This window comes from Maylandia zebra, linkage group LG19 (genome assembly GCF_041146795.1).
Source record: "Maylandia zebra isolate NMK-2024a linkage group LG19, Mzebra_GT3a, whole genome shotgun sequence".
NCBI lineage: Eukaryota > Metazoa > Chordata > Actinopteri > Cichliformes > Cichlidae > Maylandia > Maylandia zebra.
Genome location: NC_135185.1, coordinates 19,937,396 through 19,953,606, shown reverse-complemented (window position 1 = coordinate 19,953,606; position 16,211 = coordinate 19,937,396). Strand labels below are relative to the sequence as shown.

Genomic DNA, 16,211 nt, shown 5'->3' with positions numbered 1-16,211 from the left:
GAATTTTATTTTATTTTATTTTATTTTATTTTATTTTATTTTATTTTAGTTTAGTTTAGTTTAGAAAAATTGATTTCTTAATTTATATAGTAACATAAAAAAAATCCAAAGTCACGCTGAACGTGCAACAATGTGAAGGTCATTCCATGAGCACCACGTTAGCCCTGAGTTTAGACTGTCAGGTAGCCCTTCTGCTCAATCCCAGTATGAGCTTCACTTACCGGACATTTTCCACTCATAAACTGATCGAGTTTGTCTAAATATAAACGACTGAGTATTTTTAAGGTACTTCCTGCTGTGTTTTGAAGTTTTAGTAAGTAATATAGTTCAGCTTAAAATGGAAACGCTCTACCTTCAAGTCAGAGCTGAGAGCTTAATGTGACTACTTGTATTGCGTCACTTCGAGCAGGAAACAAGCGACGAGGAACAAACACGCCGCCTTTGAATGTATGCAAGACTGTAAACACTGAAGGTAGCTGGAATTTGTGAATTAATTTAACACCGTATTTTGTTTTTTCTAACCTGGTAAGCGAAGAAACGGACGTTTTCTACTCACTGAATTGTCTGCGGCTGGCATGTATACAGAAGTTAGCTCCAGGCATGGAGCCGCAGTACTGCTGAATGTATTATCCTAATTAGTTTGCAGGATATACGAGTGTTTTGCTTGCTGATGCACTTTTGATTCCTGTTGTTGTCTATACTTTAGATTTAACGTGTAACAATATAACTATACGTCCATTAGCTAAGTTGATCTGTTTGTTTAACATAGTTCTGTGCTTCCAGTCACCTAAAGGCACTTTCCTTTGGCAGCAGGTTATTTGTAGGTGAGTGTGAATGGAAGATGCTTCTCCGGACGTTGTGGTCCAGACTGGGAGCCCAGCTGCATGCAGGGAGCAGATCAGGCTGCGTTTTAACTTCGGCCAGGACTCACTGTGCTCCGTGGAGCTTTTCCAGGACCTGCCATTTAAACTATATTCATCAGCAGCACGAGCAGAAAAGACATGTTTCTTTGCCTGCTTTGAGTGGATGTAAAAGTCTTAGCAGTGGGTTTTTGACTGACCCTGGGAGACTTTCAAACTGTGCAAGAGGACAAACAAGTTTGTATTCAACCAACCTCGTAAAGTCAGTGTTGAAACCAGGTTTGAAACCAGCCACAGTGCCTGGGAAGAGGGCACCCAAGGGACCACGGACGAAGCAGCCGTCCAGAGCCAACCAGCCTTCCCTCAGTGAAGACAAGGTGATTTACCCTTTAGTGTAGTGAAATGTTTTATTTAGCTGCGCCTGGTATTGTTTTATGTGTTGATTCAATTGTTTGTCTCCATAGGATATGATGCAGTGCATTGCTTTTGCAACAGCAGATCAGTATCATTTGCCAACACTTTCTCACGACTTGATAAACCACGGCTTCCATGAGATAGATTTGCCCAGAGGTATGAGTGAAAAGGTCATACAGCTGTGCATTAGATTATTAGTGATGGCTTTCATGATCGTCGTGTTTTTATTTTCAGATGCCTCGAATGTTCTGGTGATAAGCACAGACATGGCTGCAAAACCAGATGATAATGCACAAATCTTCTTCTTCAGGTAATGCTGATGTGCTTTGGTTTAGACTTTGTCTCCAATGGTATTATTTTGTTGTAGAAAGGTCAGTTCTGTTCAAACATTGTCAAAAATATGGCTTAATTTGAGGATTATTGATATTTGGTTTGGTCAGTACTCGGTGATACAGGCGTACCTTGGTTTGCCTGTATGCCTATATCAGTGATCTATTTCTCAGCATCAGATGCACACACAAATCTAAACATGCAATTGCTGAGATTGTCGATTGGATTACACAAGGCTAATCAGTGGTGCCTTTTAAAATTGTTGATGCTCTTGCCACGTGAGGCCAGGCCCCACTGCATTGTGTCTAAGCAGTCAGGGAGGGCTGTGAAGGTCTATGTAATCCTCCAAGGATATGCCTCCTCAGACAATCACTGACCTCCTGCTAAACCATTCATGCTGGATGTTGCATGCAGCATAACGTTCGCCACAGCATCTCCAGACTCTTACCTGCCACATATGCTCAGTGTGAATTTGCTCTCATCTGTAAAGAGAATGCAGCCCCACTGATGGACCTTTTGGTTTTGTTGATCACTAGTGAATGCTATTCGATCTGCATGTTGCTGGTATGTGAACACAGGTCCCACTGATGGATGTCAGCCCCTCATGCCGCCCTCATGGAGTCTGTTTCTGACAGTTTGATCTAAAACATGCACATGAGGTTTTGTAGGCCACCTCCCGTTCTTCCTCTCACAAAGGAGCAGATACTGGTCCTGCTGCTGTGGTATCTCCCTGTGGTATCTCCACCACACTCTTGAGATTGTGCTGAGAGGCACAAACTTTGTTGCCATGGCACGTGTGGATTTTCCATCCTGGAGGAGTTGGACTATTTGTGCAACCTGGCTGAGATGGTGATAGTGTTTCATGTTACTAGTGGTAGCAAGGACAAGGAGATAGAAACGGTCTGTGGCAACCATTCCCTTTTTGGGGGGTTGTCTTGTTGTTGTCTTCCCCTGCACCTGTTGTCCCTTTGATTTGCACCAGAGCAGGTGAAACTGAGTCTTAATAGTTTATGCTTTCTAACTTACAGGTTGCTATCCCTGAAGTTTAGCTGACTTTTTTGTTATACGCTGACAATCAAGCATTCCTTTAGCATTTTTCAGCAGTGTAGTTACTAATACTTCTTTAGTACAGCTGCTTTTTTCTTTGGCCCCATAATGCCTGATCTCAGTCTAAAGTTTCTAAGTTTAAAAGTTGTTTTGTTCAGCTAGAGTTTTTGTTTGACTGCTTGCCTCATGATTACCTTGAACTGATAGTTTGTTTTGTAACATGAGAGGAAGGGCTAAACACTGACTTGTTCCACTTTCTAAATTTTTAGAGAAGGCTCAGTAGTTTTCTGGAATGTCGAGGAGAAAACGGTAAGCAAACATCACCATTAATGCAGTTAATCTAATTTCCAGTTCACTTTTCTACTATACTATTGTTAAACTCTGTAATTTCCCCTCGGTCTTTACAGATGAAAAACATTTTGAGAATCCTGGAACACCATGAGATCCAGCCTTATGAAGTAGCGTTAGTCCACTGGGAAAATGAGGAGATTAACTACACTGTGGGAGAGTACGATGAGCCTCAAGCTTTGTTTTGTTAGTACTTTCACACTCTGTAACGTTTCTAAACAGACACTTTTTTCCACCTCAGGGGAAATACAAAGCTTGAGCGTGGCAACTTTATTCTGAGTGACGATATGGATCAAGAGGAAGCTGTTTTGGAGAAATTTGCATTTTCAAATGCACTTTGTTTGTCTGGTGAGAAGCTGTATTTCCAGTCTGAATCATAAAAAATGTATTTGTTTCCTGTGAACACTGCTAATCTTTTCTCTTTGCTTTCTTTTCCAGTGAAGTTGGCAATATGGGAGGTAGCATTAGACAACTTTGTAGAGTCCATTCAATCAATTCCAGAGGTACAGTGGACAATTAACAGCAAGAATGAATAATTGATTATTTATAATGGTTGTTTGTGTGTTAGGAGATGCACGTGGCATTAGCATTTTTCTAAAATGCTAATGCCAGCATGCTAATTTTTTTTTCCTTTCCCACCCAGACACTCAAGTCTGGGAAAAGAGTCAAGTTGTCCTCTGCAGAGGTTATGCAGAAGATAGGAGAGCTTTTCACATTAAGGTAAATTCAGGAAAGTACATCCTTTCTATTTTTGTATTCACTATTTATGAGCAAGTAATACACCTTGAGTTTTGTGTAATTATACATGTTATTTCTAAATGCAAAAACTGCTGTTTGTTTGCTTTTCTAGTATTACCGTACTTTAGTATTTTTATTTACACTCTGCTTTGACAGACACTGTATAAACCTGAGATCTGACCTTCTCCTCACGCCTGATTTCTACTGGGACAGAGAAAACCTAGAAAAACTCTACGATAAGACGTGCCAGTTCCTCAGCATCAACCGCAGAGTCAATGTAAAGGATAAACTATCGCTGCTGGGTCTTTGTGTTAACACTCAATCATTTTTTTTGCCCATGTAGCTTCATAATCTATCTCATTTTAGGTTGTGAATGAGAAGCTGGAACATTGCACGCAGCTGACAGACTTGATGAGGAGCCACCTGAGTGAGAAGCACAGCTTGAGGTTGGAGTGGATGATAGTCATCCTGATTACGATTGAGGTAAAAGAGCTCAAGCAAGAAGCCTCAAAGAATGCAGCATTTTTAAAACAAACCTTTATTCATGCTTTAAAAAAAACAGGGAGATGTTTAATAATGAGTGCATCTCATTTGTTTCTCTTGTAGGTTATGTTTGAACTCGCAAAAATGATCTTCTAAATTGCTGCTCTGAAGCTACAACAACTCTAAAAAGGGCACAAGCAGCTATGAAAGAAGAATGCTGCACTGTGCGAAGGCACTGAGTCATGAAGGGGACCTAGATCACGCTGAATGTATTTACTCTTCATGTGTTACATCAGCAACTTTCTGAAAACCATGAATTATTTTTAAATCAAGAATTTCACAAATTGTTACTGAGGATCTTGGCTGCGGGCGGGAGCAGTATTTTACACACATTTGTTCTTTATTACTGTGAAAAAAAACAAACAAAGAAAAATCAAAGTAGGCAAAAAAAGATTTTTAATCTTTTGTGATGATCTGACCTTTATGTTTTGGGACTTTTTTTGTCTTTATGTTCTTAATTTTCTTTTTACGTCATGAGAAAGCATCTATGTTTTCTTGTCAGTGTCAAAGATGCATTTTTAAAAGGTCTTATTTGCATGGGAAGGCAGGGACTCCCACACCTTGACACTGATCTTGCAGCTGATTTAAAAAAGAAGGGGGGGGGGATGTAGAAATGCATCCAGATTTACTGAGTCCCAAACACCAACTGTAACTCTGTTATAAAAGATGGGAATAAAGTATTTATGTTCAATATTTCTGTGTTTGGATGTTAAACATTATTAACAGATTTCTTTTCTTTTGCAGTAAACAAATAATTACTGAAGTACTTTTAATTTATATGTATTAATTTATTCAAATAAAATAGTTTTTATTAATTAAACACTGGTAAATATATCAGAAAACATATAAATACACATAAATCAATATTAGTGACATCAGACAAGCAAGGATTGTCCATAACAGGCAGTAATGGAAATGAGATTTCAAAGTAAAAGCATACAGCTAACATAAATACCTTTTCACAAGCTTATTTCTCTCACTGTTGCAGTTTGATTACTGAGCCTCAGGCATCAAGCTTAGTGAGGAGGCTTGTTTCTGGCACTTAGATTTTTTTTTTCCTGTCTCTAAGTCTAAATTCAGGGTTAGTATCTCAAATTCTCAGCTTAACTTGAAATTTTGAGACAATCAAAATTTCCACTTTTTATTTTTTTCAGTGGTAGAAACAGCCTGTTAAAGAACAGGAGAACAGAAAAGTTTGAGTAAACATGGTTGCTTAAGGCACTGCTGATTAAAATTTGATTAACTGCGTATTTAATTAAGTTGAGCTTTAAATTAAACACTGTCACACCTTGCTTCATGCCATGCTCTCACCATGCTTATATTTTCGAACTGCTCACAGTAAAAATTCTAATCACTAAAATATTCATTATGTACAAGATCACATATAATAATAATAATAATAATATATGTATATATATATATATATATATATCCTCAGTATGTTCAGGTCTGACTTTTTAAATCATGTGGCATAAGTGAAATACTAATTGCAAATAAATGTGTTGTGGAAATATCTACATTTTGCTAATTTTTATAAAAAGGTGTTTCTATGTGCTGTAACTGGTAACATACATCATGATTTAATGTGGTCTGTGAATAACACCTGAACGTTTTTTAAGCTTTTTACCATAAAAGGTGAAAAGATTCAACAAATATATTATGATATTCTTATTGACTTACTGACATATACATTCTATTCAAAAACTTAGGCATAATAATGTATGAATTATGAGTGGAGAGACCTGACAAAATTAGCAATGAAGTTCCATTACATGACAAACAGGTAGTTAAATTTACTGAGGCCCCTGCGTGGTAAAATAGCTCATTGTCACACTTCTAAAATCATTCAAAAATCACAATTCAAGCCCCCTGAGAAGATTAACCTTTTTTTTCAATGCACACTTTCCAAAACACTCTCTTAAGTCATATACTGTATAATAATAAGATAATCTTAGCAATTAAGGCTAGTTTCGCTAATAAATATCAGAATATTTTGGTGCAACATAATGTGAAATAAAAGGCTTTGATGGCTTTATGAAGCTTTCTTCCTTTTACTTTTTGATTGTTCCACCTACAAAAAGAAATACAAAAAAGGGCATACGTTTAATTGAAATTGATTGTGAAAATATACAGAATAAGATGTGGCTTACCACTTAGTAACACTTGAGCTGGGTTAGGTTAATCCCATTCTGCCTGAGTGACACATGTTGTGATTACTGGGTACTCCAGGGCAACAGCAAAATCTTCACCTTCACTCTCAATTTCACCTATTCCTCCTGTTTCATGCAATCTCTGATGATATTCCTCATCCTCACTCTTGGTATCAGGTGCCATTTCAAACTCAGATTCAGGATCTTCTTCCCTCCTTCTTCCCTCATGTGCACTTCCAGCTTGAGGCTCCGTGGGTTCTTCCACTTTGATGTGGGATGCCCCCTTTTCCTCTTGGGTGTAAATGTCTTCCTCAGCATCCAGCCACACGTCATCATTTTCCTCCTCTATTTGTTTAATGGGCTCCTCTGCTGTTTTTTCTTTGCTACGAGCCTTGAAGACTGCAGGATGACTGATCAACAGGCCTCGTTTCTCTTTTTGCATCACAGGTTCTGTCGTTTGTGTGGCCTGAATGTCTGGTATTATCGATTGCTTTGACTGAATTTGTTCCACTGGTTCTATTGTTTCTATTGTGTGGATGCTAACAGCCTGTAGTACTGGCTGTTTTGATATCTTAGCTCTTTCAGTTAAATCTAATTTTTCTGCTTTCTCTGTGATTTGCTTCAGCGGTTTGGTGGTTTCTGCTGCCTGGATTTTGGAGATTATTGGTTCCTCTGATTCAGCTTGTTCTGCTGGTTGTGTTGTTTCCATTTCTTGAACAGCAACGTCCTGAAGTTTAGGCTGATGGGAGACCACAGCTTCTGATTCAGTGATTTCTGTTGTCTGAATAGCGACTTCCATTAGCTCCATTTGTTTCTCGCTCTCAGCTCTTTGCATTGCATTTATCAGGTTTGTAGGTTCCACTGCTTCTACTGCCTGAACAGCAACTTCGGACACATTAAGCTGTTTCACAGGTTCTGCAGAAGGTGGTGGGGATGCTGGTGCCTTTAGCTGCCCAAACTGTATGTTAAGTTTGAATTCTAAGGACAGGCTTGAAGGAGACTCTACATTACCTATTGACGAGATCATACCCGTGTTCTGGGGGGCTACTAATCCTGTGTTATTTGGTGTAACAATCTGGCTTTGTGTACTTTGTAGTTTTTGTGCTTCTGTGGTGGTATCGCCATCTTTCTTCTTAGCTAATTCTTCAGATGTTGCATCCTCCGCTGTCACACATACCTCTGATTTTTGCTGCTCAGCTTGAGTTTCTTCCAGATCCTCTGTGTGATCATGGGTAGAGATATCTAAACCTAAATCAGAAATTCGCAATTGATCCTCAGACTCTTTCTGCTCAGCTGGGATCCCATGTCCTTCATCCTCTTCTTCTATGAGCTCCCCAGAACTGTCCATCATTTTTTCATCCTCTGGTTCACTTGGTGCACTTTGAACTGTCTCGCTAATATCTGGTTGTTTTATAACTTCTTGTTCCAACTTATCTGGCACAGATTCAGGAGTGGGCTCTGGTAAATTCCCCTTTACATATTGAATAACTTCTTGAACAGTTCGATTGTTTTCCTCGTTATTCACTTCCTCTTCGATTGCAGTAGAGGCAGATAGATTTTCTACTTTTTCAAGAGTTTCATGACAAACATCAATAACTTCTTTGGCTTCTGTAACCCCTACCTCAATCATTGTGTTGACGATATTCTCTGCTGAATTGATATCAACATCCACCACTTGCACTTGGAATCTGTGATTGTCGTCAAACTCTAGTGATGGAACATGCATCATAACAACCACACTGCCTTCTTCTGCTGTGTTAATGACATTGTTCTTCTCTAATGGTCTTGTGCTCTCAAAAGTGTCCTTTACCTCCATCACACTTGCTTTTCTTTCTATCAAGTGTTCTCGAATCTCAGTTGTTTCCTCAATCAAAACATCAGGTATTACTGCTGAAACATCTTTTAGATTACATGTTATTACTTGCATCACTACAGCGTGCTCAGTGGCAGCAGTGATTACCTCAGTGCCTTGAAGTTCACCAGCTTTTTCTCCATCAACACTTACTTGGGCTGTACTAACATCCTCATCATATTTGGGTTCTTCTGAAGCTTCAGCACTGTCAACACAAGTCTCACAATGGACCTGATCATTACTTGCTTGTTCTTCTTCTTGTTCTGCAGAAGGCACATAAGCAGCTGGTACCATTTCTTCCAAAGCTTCACCTTTTCTATCTTCGTGTTCAGCTTGATCATTTTGTGGAATGCTTTCGGTTTTCTGATCTTTGTTTATTTCTAAATCCTGGCCTGGTTGTTTTTTCTCAGTTTCATCTGTAATGCGGTCAGTGTCTGGTTTCGGAACATCTTCTAGCAATGCTTCAGTTTCAAGCTCCTGAGTGCTAAACACCTCAACACTTGATGCAACTGCATTTGCAGACTTGGATGCTTCACGGTCAGTTGCAGGAACATTGTTTTCTGCATCAGGCAGTGATGCTTCTGGTTCCATTAGGTCAACTGCTTTCTGCTTGGGTTCACCTGTAACTGTTTCCATTGCCCCCATATCCTTGGATATCACCTCATCTTCAGTTCCTTGAGGTTGACCTTCCTCTGAATCTAATGTGACGACTTGTACCACTTGTAACACTGCTGGTTCTTGAACATCCTTGGTTATGGAATCATCCAGTGCTTCACCTTTATCTTCAGTGATTGGTAACATTTTAGCCTCTTGGGGCTGATCTTTTTCTGCATGTGGAACATCCTCTGATATTACTTCTTTCTCCCATGACTGACCACTCCCCTCTTCTAAATCTAATATGGCTGCTTGTACAGCTTCTACCTTTTCTGGAACTTCAGGCTGTGATTCTTTGTTTTGAATCTCATCGGCCACTTCAGTGTGATGTTGTGTTGTCTGTTTGTTTTCATCTGTTACTGGTTCAGAAGACTGAATGTCCTCTGAAGGTTGTATTTCTGTTTGAACACTATCTTCTTTTGAATGCAGTGATGTGGCTTGAAGAAGTTTTGGTACCTCTGGAACTTTGGAAACTTCAGGCTGTGGTTCTTTTTTTTTAATCTCATCAGTCACTTCAATGAGATTCTCTGCTAACTCTTTACATTCACCCGTTATTAGTTCAGCAGACCGAATGTCCTCTGAAGGTTGTATTTCTGTTCGAACACTGTCCTCTTTTGATTCCAATGTTGTGGCTTGAACGCCTTCTGACACCTCTGTAACTTCGGAAACCTCAGACTGTGGCTCTTTAGTTTCTGGCTCATTAGAAACTTCACCTTCAGTGAGATGCTCTGATGTCTGTTTGTTTTCATCTGTTACTGGTTCAGCAGGCTGAATGTCCTGTGAGGGTTGTATTTCTTCTTGAATGTTGTCCTCTTTTGATTCAAATGTTATGGCTTCAACATCTTCTGGCACCTCTGTAACTTCAGAAACTTCAGACTGTCGCTCTTTAGTTTCTGGCTCATCGGTCACTTCAATGAGATGTTCCCCTGTATGTTTGGATTCATCTGTTACTGGTTCAGCAGACTGAATGTCCTGTGAGCGCTGTATTTCTTCTTGAATACTATCCTCTTCTGATTGTAATGCTGTGGCTTGAATACCTTCTGGCACTTCTGTAACTTCAAAAATTTCAGACTGTGTCTCTTTAGTTTCTGGCTCAATGGAAACTTCATCTTCAGTGAGATGCTCTCCTATCGGTTTGGATTCAAATATACTTTCTGCTGGTGGAACATCTTCTGAGGCCGGTGCTTCTTCTTCAGGTGATTGAACTTTGTCCTCTTCTGCAGTTGCTGTGGCTTTTTGCTCAACTTCCACTACATCTTTCACTTCATCATCCTCTGTTTTTGGAGCTTCAGTCTGTGTTTGTCTATCTTCTGGCTCAACAGTCACTTCAGCAAGATGCTCTGTCTGCTTGGAATCATCTGTAACTATTTCTGTTGCTGGTATGTCATCTAAGTGTGGTGCTTCGTCTTCAAGTGACTGAACAGTATCCTCTTCTGAAGCTTTTACATCTTTTTCTACATTTTCCAGTGCTTCCAACTCATCCACCACCACAGAAGGTTCAGCTTCAATTTGACTTTGCTCAGTAATATTTTGATTGATCTGATCCCCCATGGAGAACAAACTTTGGGCTTCTTGCTCGATGCTTCCATCTTTAGTTTCATCAGCCACAAAAAGAGCTGACTCTGCTTCTTGAGCCTCAGTTTTTGAGGCATCTTCTTCTACTTGATCTGCCACAACTAGAGAACCTTTATCTGGAGCAACTTCATCACTTTCAGGTAATGTCTCCTGAGGTAACTCTTCCTTTTCTTCAGAAATGCATTCTGGCACATGTTGGCTGTCATCAGTAACTTCTAATTCTTTCATGCTTTCTTGCACCTGTGTAACACTGACCTCATGAACTTCATCTTCAGTGACTTCTGCATTGTCAATCTCCTCAGATACAATCTCAGATACAATCTCTGTTGAAACAGCTTTGTTAACATCAGGTATGCTCTCTGTTTGGGCTGTTGCCTCAACTTCATTAATTGCATCAATTGGTTCAGCATTTAGCTCTGCGTTTACCACTGTTTCATCTGATCCTTTGTGTATTTCCAGGATTTTCGGCTGTTCTTTTTCAAATGTTTCAAGTAATTGAGGCGAGACAGAACTAACTATTCTTTCTGAACTTGGCTCCTCTAAAGTCACTGGGACTACATGTGTGCTTACAGAGATGGTTTCAGCAACTTGTTCTAGCAACAACTCTGTGTTGTTGACACTGTATTCAGCTGGGACAGGTGTTGCATTACCAGATGTTTTTGAAGAGTCTGATAACTGGGAAACTGCAGAGATCATCTCAGTTTCATCTGTCACAGTAACATCAGCAGGCTCTGGAGCTGTTATGGCTTCAGATGTGATCTCTACCAGGTCCTCTGCTATAGTGTCATCTCTTGCTGCTTCCTCAATGCCTGAAGCCGGAGTGGCCATGGTCTCTGTAAGTACTCCCTCCTCTGGAATATCACTGAGTTGTTGGTGTTTACTGATTGATTCTGTAAGGTCATCTGGTTCTTCAACTGGAGCAGGTGTAGCCAGTGTTTTAGGAACCTCATTTTCTAAAGCTTCCTCATTGTCTTGGGACGTTTGTGTTTCGAGTGGAAGACTATCACAAGGTGGAGTGGAGTCCTGCTGGACTTCATTGTCTGTTACTTCTGGTATGTAACTTTCTACATCTGCCTTGGTTTCTCCCATTTCATCTGCAAACTCTGACAGTGGAATCACAGCTGGAGTCTCAGAGTCTTCATCACCTGAAGCTTCCTTGTCAGCTTCATCTAAAGATACTTGTTCTAGCGTTTCAGCAGGCTTTCTCTTTTTTCTTCCAGGTAGGAGATTCTTAATAGAAAATGTGGACTCAGGTTGAGTAACATCATTGTCAGAAGGAATGATATCTTTGCTTTCATCCAGATCCTTGGCTTTTGTTTTGGGGGTGACAAGTTTTTTAAATGATTTCCATGTTGACTCCCCATCACTCTCTGGAGGACTTCCTTCTTTAATTTCTTGGGCCTCGTTAGATCTTTCTAGTGGTGATTCTGCACCTTGTTTAAGTCCACTGTCTTGCTTGCTATTTGGGGGTGTTTCTTCTTCTGAGTCTGATGATTTTCGGCTTTTTCTCCTTCCAGATCCACACAAAACAGCTTCCCATGACACAGATGAGTCTTTCCTTTTTTTCCCTTCTTCTGTGCTGTGATCTGATATTTCCCCCCCTTCACTTGGTTTAGCCTCATCTACTGAACCTGAGATTTGTGCCTGTTCATTGCTCAATGAAGGCGTCTTGTTACGTTTTTTTGGAGTCAGAAGTTTTTTGAAGGTTGCCCATGCACTGTCCTCTTCTTCTGCTACCGGGGCAGAGGGCTGTGCAGGACTTTCGTCTTTCTGATTTTCAGCTGACTCTGTTGAAGACAGCAGCTGATCAGAGACTTGTTCTTGAGAGTCAGTGATCTTTGTGTCACTTGATTTCTTTGTTTTCTGTTTTTTGGAAAGACTCCTGAAACTAGAGCCTGACATTAGCTTCTTCAGTGGACTCGCCTGAACTTTTTCTTTTTCTTGAGAGTTTAGTATTTCACCCTCACCATCTGATCTCTTCATGGAAGGTGGTTTAACATCATCCTGAGTGGTTACTGCAGGCACGATCTTAGCTTCTCCAAGTCCTTTCTCAGTTGTAGCTGCCTCAGTATCAAGAGTAATCTCCTCCTTATCCTGTTCTTCCACTGCTTGCTCTGCTATTTCAGCAATCTCGTTTTCCCCCATATCCACCAGTTCTTTCTCGGTCACCTCATCTTCTGCAAGTTTCTTTTTCTTCCGTAGACTAGAAAAGATTCCTGTGGTAAAAAACCTTTTTAATGGAGATTCAACCACCTTTTCTTCAGTAATCATTGGTGATGCTGGATGCAGTTCCTGTGTGGTATCCTGGTGTCCATCTTCATTTACAGCAGGTGAAGTTGTTCTTGCATCATCATTATCACGCTCAGCTTCCTCTTTGATTTCTGTTTTCTTTATGTCTGCATTTTCTGCAATATTCTCTGATGTTCCATCTGTCAGACTGGGACATGTTGTTGAATCATATTCATTTGCTTCCTGTGCTGTGTTTACATCCACACTCTGTTCCTCATTTTCACTTTTGACCTCTTGTGCATTATCTTTGACCTCCTCTGGTATGTTTGGTAGTTCCTCGGGCACATCTGTTTCAGCCTCTTCACCAGAGCCTTTTTTAACTGTCAATTTCAAACCAATGTTGCTGAAAAAATTTCTAAAACTTTCATTGATGTCATTTTGCTTCTCTTCCATTTCGATAATTTCTACTTTTTCAACTTCATTTGCATCAGCTTCATCTGGTGATGTCTTTGCATTGATGTCAACACTTTCCACTGGAGTTTTTTCTTCTTTAGGGGACTTTTCTGTCTTTGCAACATCTTTGTCTGAGGAAAGGATAGTTAAATCAACAATTAAATTAATCATTAAAATACTTTTGAAAAATCGGCCTAGTGTGCTAACAGATTCTTTCACTTAGAACCCAACAACTTGCGCTTCTATTGAAACCATGCTGGCAGAAATACACAAATTATGAATACCCACCCTCTGCAGAAATCTCGTCTTTGCAGTGACCATTGAGTGCTGCTATAGAGCTGTCTGCTTTTCCATTTATCTCAGAGATCTGCCCATTGGTTTTGAGAGGCTGAAAAAAAGCACAAAACTGAATGTACAATAAATCTCTGCTCATGTGTGCATGGCACGAAAAAAATTTAACAAGTCTAGTTTGAACCTCTGAAGAATTTCCATCTGTAATTAACAGGGATGCCAAAGACCTATAGAAACAGTATAGACCAGTTACTATTGGCTAGGTTTTGTGGCAGCCTTAGAGTCAACGCTCCTGATTTTTCCAATCCTAAATCCATGAGTCAGATTAGTTGGGAATGTCTGAGCAGGGTTTAGGGAATAAGAAACTGCACCCAATAGTGTGCCGAAGAAACCTAAATAAACAACTGTAAATACATCAGACGGTAATATTATTTCCAAGTTAAGCTTATTTTTCAACTTTTTAAACCAATTTATTAGATGTACAGAGTTTTGCTTATCTTTTTACTCATGTTATAATGTTGCCTTATTTTAAGTGCTTTATCTAATTTAAACTGAATTTAAACTGACTATCCGAGCTCTCCAAGAGCCCGAAAATAATAACAACTGAAGGCAAAACAACCTAGTTTTAGATAGTTAAAGGCCATAATCATCATCAACTCCCATTATCACAATTTAAATACAACTTATTGGGATTAGTGTTTTTTCTTTCTTTTTAACACCCCACTTCCAAGCTTAAGCACATGATTTCTTCCAGCAGTGTCATGTCTCCACCTTAATAACAATCAGCATGCTCGAATATAGCATCAAATCAACACAACATCGCCAAGAAAAAGCATCAATTTCTCTACTGATTCTTACAGGACAGTGCTAATTGACATCCTCATCGGCATGAGCTGTTATAATGTTGTACACTAATAATCAATGTTGTTTTCTGCTTAGTCCAGCAGGGGAGAAATTCCATCTCTCCCATGGGCTTTATTTGGTTCACTCCAAGAATGAAAGGTCATCATTCCTCCATGCTGTTTCCTCTTTCATCTACAGTAAATGAAAACCTCTGCGCCATCAATGAAATAGTGAAAAACGACTATTCAGAAGAGTAATACTATGTAAGTTATCAGGTAGCCTCAAGAGCCAAAAGCCAGCAGTCAAGGGCCATTAAATTTACTCACAATTGCAACATGAGGCACTGCACACAATCCATTTAACAACAACAACAACAACTTTTACAGTAAATGGTTTAAGTTTTGTGTTGTAAGACTCAGGCTATGATTTACAATTATTATTCTTTTTCCAATTTTGCAAATCTTGCTGTATAAGGAAAATGGGGCCAAAAAGAGTTTCAGTCAATGTGGGACATATATACATATGAAATGCATCACATATAAGACTTTTTCCCCTTTTATTTTCTTTGTCTTTATGTCTAAGGAGAAATGACACTAGGCTGTTGTGCACCCAGCACAATATATAAAGCAATCAATAATGCTTCCTGTTACAGAAAAGCTTAAAAATAATCACATTGCTCGTCAGTGTCCCAGTATTGCTGGATGCACTCATCCGCTTTGAAGGGACAAGGACTTTCCTTTTATTCTGACGTTAATTGATGTGTTGGCATGCAGCGTGTGCACCGTCCTGACAACAACAACAAAATCCAGCCTCAGCATTTTTTTTAATCTTTCAAAGCGCCTACTGTTTGTTCTCTGTCACCATAATGAATCAAATGAAAACCACTGATTGGAAAAGAGGACAGGCTAAATCCTTGTTGCAAAGTTAATACAGCCATAAAGGAAGAATTTGGGGCTCTTGGGATATGTTACCTTGTCTTCAGTATCCTGCACAGTTTGAACATCATTCACTTTTGCGCTCTCCTCCTCCTCCTCTGCATCCTTCTTGCCCGCACGTTGCGCAGACTGAGTGTCTCCCATTATCTGAACTGCAGCGCGTCGCTATCCGGAATGAGCCACACGAGTGAAACGGATATCCCACAAGAAAAACAGGCCGGTAGCTCAGCTGAGCCACGGAAGGCGGTCAGCTCTCAAATGGTGTAGTCTGGATGCTGGAAAAACTCTTTCCTCTTAGATTAACACCTCCCTGCAGAATCACATGAAGCCATATGAGCCAGCTGACCCGGCCCGGCTCGGCCCGCCTCTCTCTGCATTGAAAAAAAGAACTGCAGAGAAAACAGCCTGCTCTCAGATTACTGAAGAGAATGTCCCAGCAACAAGCATAAACCTGCACTGGTGAGGATGCACTAGCCCGCAGATGCACTGAACAACGAGTGGCTATGTTAAAGATTTAAAGGATATTTTCATCGGAAACAGATGCTGCAAATGCATGCCGCATTAAATAAGAAAGTCTGTTGCTGTTTAACACTTTGGTTATTCGGAAAGTGGATTTTATAACTAGTTTTATTATAAAAAAAAACAACAACCCAATAACAAAAAAAAACAAAAACCCAAAACCTAAGAATTTTGAAACCAAGAATGTTCTTTAAAAAAACAACAACTATTTAAATCTTTATAGAAATGGTTAACAGTTAAAAATAGTTAAAATGAACTACTGGCTGGCTATTATATATATATATATAATAGTTATAGTATTCCTCCAATTACTTAATTGCCTAAATTAGTAAAATTACCTGTACAATGAAAAGAATACATGTTGAACAAGTTTGCAATCATTTTATGTATCAAAAACTGTAGGGCACATTCAGTCTGACAAATAAGCAGA

At 39.6% G+C, this 16,211-nt stretch overlaps 2 protein-coding genes across 5 annotated transcripts; one reads left to right on the top strand and one right to left on the bottom strand.

Annotated features, from left to right (window-relative positions):
• The first annotated feature begins 351 nt into the window (after positions 1–351).
• Positions 352–4,973, top strand: rmnd1 (required for meiotic nuclear division 1 homolog). 4 transcript variants are annotated; one of them, XM_004540125.3, is made up of 12 exons: positions 352–472; positions 811–1,237; positions 1,325–1,430; positions 1,509–1,584; positions 2,921–2,960; positions 3,059–3,159; positions 3,241–3,347; positions 3,438–3,502; positions 3,643–3,719; positions 3,894–4,014; positions 4,104–4,220; positions 4,344–4,973. In XM_004540125.3, exons 2-12 carry the CDS (start codon positions 842–844, stop codon positions 4,374–4,376), a joined length of 1,239 nt encoding a protein of 412 aa, XP_004540182.1. In that variant the 5' UTR covers positions 352–472; positions 811–841; the 3' UTR covers positions 4,377–4,973. The 4 variants fall into 4 exon arrangements, with proteins under 4 accessions (XP_004540182.1, XP_004540184.1, XP_004540183.1 ...); XM_004540127.3 differs by having other exon boundaries at positions 389–472; positions 814–1,237; XM_004540126.3 differs by having other exon boundaries at positions 411–525.
• Positions 4,258–15,573, bottom strand: akap12a (A kinase (PRKA) anchor protein 12a). Its single transcript, XM_004540124.4, has 4 exons — positions 15,299–15,573; positions 13,482–13,581; positions 6,431–13,324; positions 4,258–6,351 (listed from the first exon to the last, which is right to left on the bottom strand). Exons 1-3 carry the CDS (start codon positions 15,404–15,406, stop codon positions 6,459–6,461), a joined length of 7,074 nt encoding a protein of 2,357 aa, XP_004540181.3. The 5' UTR covers positions 15,407–15,573; the 3' UTR covers positions 4,258–6,351; positions 6,431–6,458.
• Between the last annotated feature and the right edge of the window lie 638 nt (positions 15,574–16,211).